This window comes from Pteropus medius, unplaced genomic scaffold (assembly GCF_902729225.1).
Source record: "Pteropus medius unplaced genomic scaffold, Ma_sr-lr_union100, whole genome shotgun sequence".
NCBI lineage: Eukaryota > Metazoa > Chordata > Mammalia > Chiroptera > Pteropodidae > Pteropus > Pteropus medius.
The window spans coordinates 3,342,776-3,355,109 of NW_024345481.1; the positions used below are offsets into that span (position 1 = coordinate 3,342,776).

Here is a 12,334-nt window from a genome sequence, read left to right on the forward strand (position 1 = left end):
GACTCTACAAATGGTATTTTTAATTCGCCTTCTTTGATTACTGGAGTGGTTGATGGCCATTTTAATTTCTTCTGTGTTAAAGTCCTTTACTGCCCTTTGCGGGGGGCCATCTGCTTGTTCTTTTCTACGGGTTATGTAACGTATAACGTGTGATCCCCAAATGCCTTTCTCAGCTCATCCCCCTCGACAGTGTATTAATAGGAAAAACTCACGGAGTTAGCCTGTGGTGTGCCCTTATCTTCAGCCTTCATTGCTGCTGACATGTTTTCCCCTTTGTGTCTTCAGAAGGGTTCTAATGGGAGGCTGGAAGGAGGCCGACGTCTAGGTCTAGTCAGCTGCTGTGCAAATCCCGCCACAGTGACGTTCGTCTTTATTTTTTCATGCCACTCGCAACGATATCAAACCACAAGGGCGTAAAAGTTGGCACGGCCCGATTCCAGAGAGACTGTTCTTTAAAACTCATTATAAAACAAAGGCTGACTGGTAAAGGTTTATCTCTTTTTGTATAAAAGATGGGAATATTTTCTTAGGAAATGAAAAGGGGGGAAAATAGATGTTTGGTGGTATCTAGCAGGATTAAAGAAAGGCAGTCGGTAAATAAAGAGATTTAAGAGGATCTTTAGGGAATGCCAGAGTCGTTTATTTGTGCTCACTTTATTAACTTCTCTGTTTATTTGCAGTTTTTTAAGAGGGCACCATTCTCTAGCTCCCTAGTTTAATTTTAAGGTCTCCCTAGTTTAATTTTAAGGTCTCTTCTTCACATAGGAGGGGTTTCAGCAGTTGGGAGCCTTGCTCGCCCTCAGGCTCATGGATGGGGAATGGGCTTCACGACCCCCCATCCCCCCCGCCCCCCGCATTCTCAGCAGCCTCAGAGCAGTCCCCCGCCCCCACCCCCCCCCGCCACACGAGGGGTGTCTATGAGACCCATCTTCTTCCGATCGGGCTGACACTCATGCACCATGGTTGGCTGAGAGGGTTGGTTTCACTCTTAGGACCCGTGGGCAGAGCTGATAGCCATGTTAGTTAGGAACTTCGGGAGCAGACATTAAGCTTTACTTGCTGGTCCCCAGGGTGTGGGAGAGGGGCTGGGCAGTGAATGCTGGCTGGGGGACACTGAGGCACTTGGGGCAAGCACCCTCAGCGGCCAGCCCAGGAGCATGCTTCCGTGTGGGGACAGGGTGCATCCCTCCCTACGAGTGGTTGTTCATAACACTTCTGGGGTCACAAACCCCTTGGAGAATCTAGAGATCTTCTCCCCACAGACTGTGAGGCCCATAGCCTCCAGGGCAAGGCACGGCCTCAGGGAGGCTGGGCCCTTCTCTCGTCCCTGCCAGGGGGACCAGAGGGCAGATTACCGGCAGTGAGGGCCGGCTGCCTCAGCGTCCCCGCCGCCTCCCAGACCTGCGGTTCCTCTGGAGGAGAGGCTGAGCTCTCCACTCATTTGGACAACAGCAGCAATTGATACTCCTTGCCTCAGTTTACCCGTTTTCCTAGGGCCTGACCCAGGGGTTCTGTTCAAGAATTCTTCTCATCCAAAAAGGGATTGTGCAAAGCTTGGCTTATATTTAGACAGCGCTGAGCTCCTGTCATCTTGTACAGTGTGGCAAGCACGCTCTCCACCAAGGGGAGAAGAGGTCAAAAAGCCAAACCAATGAAACTTCCGGCTGAGAAAGTCGAGAACTGTCCAGAGCAAGCGCTACAGGCACAAGATGCTGCCACTGAGTGGAGAGGTGCAGCTGGAGCACGGAAATGCCTTTTTTCCCCCCAGGGTCCCTACTTGGTGCATCTCTGCTTTTTTTCCCTAATTTTTTAAAAACTTATTAGTTGCAAATATACAATTCATTAGTTAGACATTTATATAGTTTATGAAACAATCTTCCTAATTGCTCTTTCTCTCCTCTGGCTGTCCACCCAGCCATTACATTACTGCTGACCGCGTTCCCCGGGCCGTGCTCCGCGTCCCCGGGACCATCAACTACTGATTTGTACTGCTTTGACCCTTCGCCCCGTTCTCCCAGCCCCCCAAGCCCTCTCCCTTCCAGCCGTCACCAGATTGTCCTCTATATTTGTGAGTCTGTTTTGATTAGTTTGGTTTTTTTTTTGTTCCTTAGATTCTGCATATAAGTGAAATCATATGGATTTATCTTTCTCTATCCGACTTATTTCACTCAGCATAATAACCTCTAGGTCCATCCATGTCATTGAAAATGGTAGGATTTCATTTTTTTTAATGGCTGAGTAATTTTCCATTGTATACATGAACCATATCTTGGCTATTGTAAGTTGTGCTGCCGTGAACATAGGGGTGCTTCGATCTTTACGATTTATTGTTTTGCTTTTCTTTGGATAAATACCCAGAAGTACAATTGCTGGGTGAAAAGGTATATTCATTTTTAATTTTTTGAGAAACCTCCAGACTGTTTTCCATAGCGGTGGTACCAATTTGCAACCCCACCAACGGTGTATGAGGGTTCCCTTTTCCCTACATCCTCCCCAACACTTGTTGTTCTTTGATTTGTTGATGGCAGCCACTCTGACAGGTGTGAAGTGGTATCTCATTGTGGCTTTAATTTACATTTCTCTGATGATTAGTGACCTTGAGCACCTTTTCATTTGTCTGTTGGCCATCCGTATTTCCTCTTTGGAGAAATATCTGTACAGGTCTTCTGCCCATTTTTTAACTGGATTGTTTGTTTTTCTGTTGTTGAATCATATGAGTTATTTACAAATTTTGGATATTAACCTCGTATCAGATGTATCATAAGCGCATAACTTCTCCCATTCATCGTGAAGTCTCAGGAGCGCTTCAGACAGGAAGCAACGTGTGTTGGCAGCCACATGATAGCCTTCCCAAAGAGCATCCTCAGAACTCGACAGCTCTTAGGGACTCACGAATTCTACTTCGTGTTTGGACGACATATGGCACAAGCCCCGGATGGGTGAGGCCTGAGTCCGGAAACCACGTTTCCAATCTTTTTCCCTCTCTGCTGTACCACTCTCCAGCTCCCCAGGTGATTCTCCAGCTTTGCCATCTCCTTGGCAGAGTTCAAGGAACGGAGTGGCGGCCATTTAATTCATTGAACCTCATCGTCCAGAAATTCCATCAACACAGGCAGGCATGATGTCCTTTGCCTGAATCCCTGTTGATCGCTCATTAAATATGTTTTTCCAAGATGTTGCTCCGCCACATGCCTTAAGGTTTGTACCACGATTTCCCCCAGAACCAATGAACATTATTTTGTGTTTTGACTTCCTCTTTTTAAAATTTAACTTAGAGTCATGTTTGCCGCTGGGCAGCCCTCGGGAACCCTCTGTTCTATTTTAAAATGAACTGAAAAGATTTTTATCTCAGAAGTGTGTGGCTTAAAAGAAAACCGAAGAGACAATATGAAAGTTTAACCACAGAAAATATACTTGGAAAAATGCAACTAGATGAGGGGGGGTGATTAAGGCATTAATTGGTCAATGACACATAGTATTTTTTAGCTTTCGTCCAGTGAATTTTCAGAGTTTCATAAAAAGTATATCGTCGCACTGAGAAGTATGGAGTAAAAACAGTCAGACTTCCTGGTGTTACTGACCTTCCGTCTGCATTCCCCTGAGATTTCCTGCCTCACCTGCTTGTCGGGAGTGTGTATCGGAGCAGTATATTCAGTTCCACACTGGCTTCTTGGAAGTGGGGGGCTTGGGATTTTATGCACCCCGCCCTCTTCTTACGGGAAGCAGATTACCTCTTGGTCATAACCTGGAATTTTAGGAAGCTTCTCTTTTTTCACAAATGAAAGATTTGCCTCAGCTTTATTGAAACAAGCCCAGTGAAGACTGTCTTTGTTTGGCATGAAAGTATTTCGAAATGACGGAAGCAGTCCTTACCATTCAGCGGCAACGCCTGGTTAACAGGGACTCTGGGAGCCCAAACAGTGTCCTGTATGGAACCGACCCGTGGAGATTGTTGTTATTCAAGTGCAATTGGGAAGCAGAGCCCAAAAGAAATGTTCTTGATTTTTTTTATTTTATTTCGTTTTATTTTTTTATATTTTTCGGGCAACTTAAAGTATTTGTCAGAAGGCGCCAAATTCAAAATGAAAGTAAAGCATCTTTAGATTCACGCTCAACAAATTTATATAGAACGTGTACCGTGCACCCTCTGTTGTGCTATGCGTGTTTACACATATTTCGCTTATTCGGGTCTCAAAACAATCTGGTGGAATGGATGATGCCAGCCTTGTTGTTCTTGATTTTGGGTAGCTAAGGGGTTGCTCCCTCATTAGTCTAAACTCAAGCTCAGGGGGTGTCCTGGCTGGTAGGAGCTCCCGTGTGCCCCTTCAGGTGCAGAGACCACAACGGGACCTGTGCCCCTTCCCTCGTGCCCACAGGTCAGTGGCCATGGCTTTTCTGGGATGAGCGGCCACAAGTGCTCGCAGCAGCCAGGATGCTGTCCTTAGTTGTCTCTTCGGCAGGTCCTTGAATCGTCTCCGGCCCACCTGCTGCCGATCCTCACTGAGAGGTGCCGTCGCCCCATAACCCCTGAGCCTGTCTTCTCCCCAACCTGGGCAAGACATCATCAAGCTAAATCAAGTTTCAGGTTTTCCAGGCATTCTTAATCACATATAATGATGGTAATAGAGATCATTATTAAAAAGGTGAAAACAGATACAGCTGTTAACTCTATTCCACCAAGAAAACGTAGAGGGGCCTATCAGAGATGCAGGCTTCACCGTGGTACAGTTGCGAGAGCATGTCGCGAGCTCACAGGCCACATCTGACGCGTCTTCTGGTTCTGAAATTTACTACCTGGTGGCCTCGGTCGGATCAGTGGGCCTCTTATGCCTTAGTTTCCTCACCTGTAAAACGGTCTCAATAATCTCAACGTCATACATGTTTTTTGTAGAGAGTACATGAAATATTTTACATGAAACCGCCTGAAACCTAGGAACTGGATCCAAAAAAAATGTAAAATGTCATCTCCTCCCAGCGATCTCCCTGTCTGGCTCCCTGTTGCTTTAGAAACTGTGTGACCCCCTCTGTGTGTCTGGCAGGGCGGGCCTCCCCTCTGCCTCCGTCTGCCCAGACCTGGCCTTCTACGGGGCTGGATAATCGCACGGCAGGAGTCCTCCCCACCGTCGGGGAAGAAGGCCTCCTGCATTTTTTAGCGCAAGGGCACTTTATGAAGAATGGTCAGTGCCACCGGCAGTGTTTTCGGTGGAGAAAAAGAATCATCTCTTCACGAACACCGAGTGCTGCCCCTTAAGAGAAGGGAAAAATAAGTCAGCAGCCCCCAGGGGCGACCCAGCACCCAAAAGCTCTTAATGAAGTTAATTTCGTGCGCTTTTGTGCTCCCGAAGCTGTCTTCACCCGGAGTCTCCAGCTTGGTGTCAGTGCTCACAGGCTTGCTCATCAGCCTGCCTTAGTTTGTTTTTATTTCTCTCTCTTTGGAAAATAGAACTTTTTTTTTTTCTTAAATACATGTGTAGCCTTTTTCTTTTCTAGTCAAAAGCATCATATTTCCCTTTTGTATAAGTGTATCATGTAGTATTTTCCAAATTATGGTGTGTTTACTGTTGACACCGCACTGTTTTGCGAGTTTATGCCTGAAATAGCCTTCCTGTTCGAACTCACATGCACCTCTGTCTGAACAATCGGCTCTTTCTAACCTGTATTTATCCTCTGCTGTCGATTCGAGGAGGTTTAGGATGATGGGTATGTTGAAAACCAGATCTTCCATTCCTCTTTAATCTTAGAGTAATATCATAAAGGAATATTTACTTGATATTTCTTCTTCCTTTGCAAAAGGAAGAAGGTGGCCCTCTCTCTCCCCCGGGGAATAGGAGGAAATGAACGATGGCATTAGGGTGAGGACAGCTGTTGCAGCACAGGAGAGAGCTGACAGCAGGGGTAGGGGGTGCCCTGAACTGAGTGTCTGCCATGCCGCACACACACTTTCTTTAATTCTTTCAACTGCGTGACGATCTTTGCTATAAATCATCTTGCAGCCACCACGCACAGCATGAACGCAGGTCTGCTCAGATGACTGTTACCTTCAGTTCAGCAGGTATTTGTCGAGTGCCAAGTCTGCAACAGGAGTGTCCGAGGTGCTGGGGATACAGCAGTGACCACACCACCTGCCAAGTCCCCTCCACTGACAGTGCAGTTGGGTCTCGTTAGGTCTGATGAGGCTCCGCCTTTTCTCTTGGTGGTCGACCATGGAATGCGTGGACACAGTAAATACAGTGAAGGGCTTTGTGGCTCTGTGACCTTGATGACGCCCTTCCTCTTAGCTACGGTCACTGCTGCTTCACGGGTAGTCCCCGTCCAGGAAGCCGTCTCTGATTCCAGCCAAGCTGGCCCCCTTCTGTGTTCTGTAGCACGCTCTGCGTCTCCACCATCAAACTGGCTCTTTTGTTTGCAGCTGACTGATGTGGGGGGCTGTCTCTCTCTGTGGAACGCGCCCCGCTGGAGGACAAGGATTTTGTCTTGATTGTCCCGTATTTCCTGGTACTGGGTCCCGCGCGTTGACATGTATGCAGTATGTGCTCAGAAAAAGTGGGGGGGGGATCGACTGAAGGAATGAATGATGCTCAGTGGCCCCGGACACCCCTAGTACCCACAGTGCTTGCTCTCGGTCTCTGCAGAAACTTTCCAAACTCCAAGGCCAAGAGGTTCCGAGTTAGTGCTTCTCCGTGACGCCGAAGGCCACTTTCCCACAGCAGTGCCTCCTGGGCCCTGGGAGGAAGGACTGTGCCAGTGTGGCGGTGGGGGGCGGGGGCCCTCGAGGGCACAGGTCTCAGTTATGGGTGAAGCGGGGTTCCCTGCTTGAGGAAACCTGAAACAGCCAACTGTCGCCCTGGGGATGTCAGCTAGCGCAAGGGAGGGGAAAACAGGCAGCAGTAACAACAGTTCCATGCCGAGTGGACCAGCAGCACCCACGGGTGTCTCGGGGCCGCATCCCGGCAGAGAGCCAGAAGTTCTCGGGTGCCTTGGGATGGAGGAGAAGGGTCACTGATGTTCACTGTGCGGTCTAACCCAAGGCAGGCCATTCTCGCCTTGAAAGAGGTTTTCTTGACTATGTAATGATTAAAATGATTTGTGTTTGGTTGAAAATGTCTCTGTGTCGAATCGGCCTCTCCCCATGTTGCTCATATCTGACATAAGAAGCATTCGGTTCAACTTCGTGAACATCGCCAGTGTCTGGGAGGTTTAGTTCGTGTAGCTTTTCGTCCCTTCTCGTTCCCGAAGACCCCCTTCCTCCTCCTGCTGTCCTTGGACCCAGCCCCGACCCAAGGAAGGAAAAGGCGAAGCTGCCATGAGCCTGAGACTCTGAATCTCCAGAGCGTTTGCTGGGAAGTGGGGGGCTGTGCCCGGGGATGGCGTGTGGCTCTGCATCTCAGGCCACCTTCTCAGCTGTCCCCCTGGGTTTCATTTTGTTTTTTTTCAGTGTGGCATAGGGGCCACCAGGGTATAGTTGTCTCTCCCTTTAATATATAAAGGTCCACCTTCAGATGGAAATCTATAACGATGGCAGAAGAACTGCCTCCAATTGACTTCCCGTGAGAAACGGTGTACAGACGAGAGGTGAGATGGGGGATAACTGGGGTTTTGCATTCTTCAATATATGATACTCCGTACCCCAAAATACGTCAGTCTGATTAGGGCAATATGAGGCAAACCTGCAGAGGGTGAGGGCTCCGGCTTGACGGTTTCATCCAACATGGAAGATGCATCTTTTTTATCGACGGTTGATTTTGAAAAAGAACTGGCACATTTTAATATTCTGGCAATCCTCCCTTTTTTAGTTCAGTGTTTTTATGCATTTATTTTTAATCGTATATTTTTCCACTGCAAAAATTAGTCGTATTTAATTGAGAAAATTTAGAAACCACCAAAAAGCACACAAATCACCCTCACAATGAAGTAATATTTTAGGGCATATTCTTCCACCTATGAATGCAAATGTGTGTTTGAAACAAAAATGGGATCCTCTCACCTCCCCTTTGTAGTCTGTGTTTTTTAGTTCATTCGACAAATATTCGTTGACGGCTGACTATGTGTTGGACCCGGGTTACATCTGTGAACAAGCAGACAAAATTCCTCATCGCTCTGAGCCTTTTTTCTAGTGGGAGAGCCAGACAGTAAAGAGGTGAGCATGTCCCCTGCCAAGCGGGGGACATGACATGAGGAGAAATGAAGCCTGCAGGGGACTGGGGTGCAGTGGGGCTGGTGTCAGGAGGGCTGAGAATTGTACCTGTTACTGTGGTCAGAGCAGGCTCTACCGAGAACGTGGGGTGTGAGCAAAGGCGTGGAGGAGGTGGGGGAGCCTCGTGGCTCTCTGCAGGAAGTGCGTCCCAGGCAGAGGACATGGCAGAGGCAGAGGACCCGAGCATGGGCCTGCAGAGTGGGCAAAGGGGTGGAGTAGAAGATGAGGGAAGAAGCCACCGCATGGCTTGGTGGCCTCCAAGAGGACGTGGGCATTCGTTCCGAGCAGGGGAGTGACGTGCTCTGACAGGCTTTCACAGCGTGTCTTGCGGGTGGGCCAGCTGGCGGGGACAGGAGCAGAAGCAAGGAGAGGCGTCCGAGGCTGTTGCTTCGGATGGCGCCAAGTCAACACTGGGCGGAAAACCAACCCCTCGGACCTGGTCACCGCGGAGTCAAAAAGCGACTCAGAACTAAGTCAGACTCTACTCTCATGTGAAGGTGTTTCAGGTCACCTCTGACCATTTTATTTCACTCACGATTTTGAAATACCTGCACAATAGGGATAGACGATTTTAAAATGGTGTCTAAATAAATCTAAAAATAGCTCTTTGAATAAGTATTTTAAAAATTCCAAGCGAACAGAGAACATCGTCTAATTTGGCACAAGTTCCCTTGCCGGCACATCTGAATTTGGGTACTTTAGATGTAACGAGGAACAGAATTACGAGTAGAGCTGAAGCCCTGCTAAGACTTCCCTGTGTGGAGCTGCCAAATGCACACCTTAGGGTTCTAAGGTCTGGGGCCAGAGCAAATCCCTTTTCTGGATGAAGACCATCCCGGCACACACGCCCAGCAGGCCCCGAGGTGGGGAACTTTGCACAGGAACCTGTCTTGTTCTGCCAGGTTCTTATGGGTTCAGCAAGAAAAGCTAGATATTGGTTACTATGGCTAGCTAGTTCGCTGGCCGTACACCATCTGAAAATGACACGATCATTTGAGTCAGGACGCTAATGGAAAGTCTGGCATGCATGGTTGTCGGGTCTGAGCAGTCACGTTAGGTTATTAAAGAGCCAGTTTTAGGGCAGAGAAATACCGCTTTCCCCTGTGGTTCACACGCTAGCCAGAAACCTTTGGCTTCCTGGAATTTTAAAGCAAACTCACCATCACTTGGCAAAACCTTTGAAACATCACAGTTTTCCTTAACGAGCCCTTGCACGTTCTCAATAGTAGATGGGTTTATTGGGCTATTTACACACTGTGATTCGAAGCCTGTATTTTTAAACTACAGATTCCCAGGTTCTGTGTCTGGGAATGGAACCGGACCAATCCGGGTGGTCTGGGGCCCCCGAATTAACAATGACGACACGAACTTTGTCACATGGGAGCTCTACAGGCTTCAGGCGAGGCTGTGCTGTGTTTGGAGACATCCCTGGGGTAGGCACCCAGCTGGAGGGCCTGCAGAGAGAAACTGGACTCCTTACGACTGTCCTCTGGGGTGGGGCGGGGCCTTCTCCGGCCTTCTTCCCTCTGTGAGCCTAAAAGCTACTGCTGTCATGACAAAGTAGACGGAGACGTTTCAAAATGAGCCTGCAGGGCTTCTGACGATGCGATGCGGCGAGTCGTCCTTGCCGTCTGCAGACCTGTGTGTGAGTTCCACACCCCGCCCATCCCTTCTCTCTGCACTTGAGATGTTCCTTCCAGTTTTCTTCCTGTTATGTTTTTCTCCTCTGGCCCCTGGGTCTATTTACTTAAGTTCCCTCCTTCAATATAATATTGGTAGATTCATTATTATGTGCAGTTCGTAAGGAGGGGCTTTGCAAACAGTGGGTGCTGCCATGGCGTATCTTGTAGGCGATTGGCTCTCTTGGGAGTTTTATGAAATTGTCTATTTGTTTTTTTTTCCCATTCTAGAGTTGTGAGTGGATGTTATTTCTGAATCCATTTTTTCCTCCATTTGTCTCTGAGTAATGTGCTTATCTTTGCCCCGTAGTGGTATATTTTTAAGTATGTAATTAAGGAACAAATCATAAAACTGATGGTGTTTATGTCCCTGCCTATAAATGAAAAATGCATTTATTTCGCAGTGACTCATACGAAAAGGAAAAAGATCATTTTTATTACAACCCTTACAACCTCCACTCTTCACAAAGCTCCCCTGTTATTATTTCAGACACGTGAGTCATTGGCTCAGAGTATTTCAATTTACGATCGTTTGCCTTAACTATTTATTATGGAAATACATTGCAATCAAGACTCCGAAATTTAAAATAGTAGGTTAACTCTGTGATTTCTGAAACAGAAAACCTCTTTGCGTGCAGCATCGTCGAAGCAAGGCCATTTCCCCTTCCTATACAAACCTTAACTGCATGCTCATTTAGAGGTATAAAGAATAGTATTCTCGGGCTTAAGCTTTCACATGTACAGGACAGAACACAAATAGCAAACATAGGCCAAGTGCATGCTTTTAGGTTCTTATTCTTTCGTATGTATATCCATTTGCAGGCAGAATACTAACAGATGACCGGCATTGTTTTGATATGAGAAAAAGAGTCTCGACTTTTTGTTCCAAAGGCCACTTGGTTTTAAAGTCTCTGCTACATCTCGTTAATATTGTTCCGTTCTGTTTCCTTTTTGTTTTTAAGTAAAGCTAATCTTCCCTTAAAGCACATCCTGTGGAAAAACAGAGAGACCTGGCTGTCTGATAATGAAAGCCAGGTTTCCTATCTGAAATGTTTAAGAAATTAATTTAATCCCAGGATTTTTGGCCGAGGAATCAGTTTTATGTCAAATGACAACACGTGAGCCAGTCTCTAAAAATGAATGCAGAATTAATGACAGTATCGATTCTGGAATGTCAGGATCTGTTTGACGGTAAAATGATTTTGTCAGAATTAATGGCAAAACGCACCGATTGCATGGTCTCAGATAATAGAGCACCCGGAAAATGTTCTACCCTTCACGTGTAAAAATCAAAACACAAATAATTATTTTTTCTGAAGCTTTGCGAAGATTGCTATTTGAACTGGGGAAAACAAAAAAAAAAAACTTCTAATGTTTGGCAATGCTACATTTTCTACCGGTCACCTGAAAGGACCGTATTTACCCCTGACGTACACTGAGCTGGCGGTTCGTATTAGGCGTTCGGTCATCATGTCGACAGTCACATCGGTCGTGCTGGTGCGCATGGTCAGAGGGCTTTTCATCATGCTAGCGTTTGTTCGTCTGGTGCTAAAATGGCTCATTCCTTCTACGTTATGAAAATGCATGCTTTCAGGTTCTTACTTTTTTTCCTCCTGTCACTTTCCCACTGAGCTTTATGAAGAGTAAGATGCTCGCAGCGTGTTTTCCACACGGCCCTGGGCTGTATGTAGGTCACACAGTTCCTCAGACAGGAAAGAGGACTCCATTTGGTGTTTACAGCTTTGGCAGCTGCATCATCATCTTGTATCGAATCCAGACCCCCGGGGGAAGGAGTCTTCCTCATCACAGATGGCACTCGGATGGAGAACCCGTCCGCGGTAGCTCAGAAAATGCGAAGGAGCCATTTTCCAGTTGTCTGAACTCGGGCTGAGAATTTTCCTCACTTCCCAAAGTGCCTTAGCTACTGGGACCTGCTGGTCTCTGTGAGTTGGTTGAGCTTTCCCACTGGTCTTGCCTCCTTCCCGAGGGCTAGCGATCTGTGGTGAGCGGGCTCTGCTGACTGCCTCGTCCTTACCAGAAGGACCGCAGGCCCTCTCTGCTCTTTCTGGGCAGCAGCTCGAAGGTGTCTGTGGAGCACTGGTCTCGTGGTTTGCTGGGGGCGGGGGTGAATTCTGCTGCTTTTATAAAGAGTGTTGTTCAAGATTTCAAAGAGAAACTAACGTGGTGCTTCGTCACAGGGAGGCTGGTAGGAGGGACCGTCACAGAGCTGTACAAAGTGCTGCCAACAGAAGGTGCTTCATCAGCTAGGGCTTCAGAGCGTGCAGGTTAGAGGTTCAAGTCAGTGCTGATGGAACGTGTTTGACTTGTACACTCAACTCTGAACTGAGGAGAATCGACTCCTCGGAGCTAGGGAAGCCTCCTGCACAAGGCTGGTCCTTAGCACCTGTTTGGAGGGACCTAGAAGCTTAGATGACAGAGAAGCCGGTTCTAGATACAAGGT

General features: G+C 47.5%; 1 protein-coding gene across 5 annotated transcripts in view; it reads left to right on the top strand.

Moving 5' to 3' along the window:
• ZDHHC14 (zDHHC palmitoyltransferase 14) overlaps positions 1 to 12,334 on the top strand; it is a 220,206-nt gene that overhangs the window by 110,381 nt on the left and 97,491 nt on the right. Inside the window, exon 2 of one of the 5 annotated variants that reach the window (XM_039873874.1) lies at positions 12,072 to 12,332. The exons of 2 other annotated variants lie outside the window; for them this stretch is intronic. In XM_039873874.1, the coding sequence (XP_039729808.1) occupies positions 12,304 to 12,332 (29 nt within the window). In that variant the 5' untranslated portion in view covers positions 12,072 to 12,303. Of the gene's footprint in view, positions 1 to 9,758; positions 9,840 to 12,060; positions 12,333 to 12,334 lie in introns of those variants that run through there. 2 more of the 5 variants (XM_039873876.1, XM_039873875.1) reach the window with 2 other exon arrangements.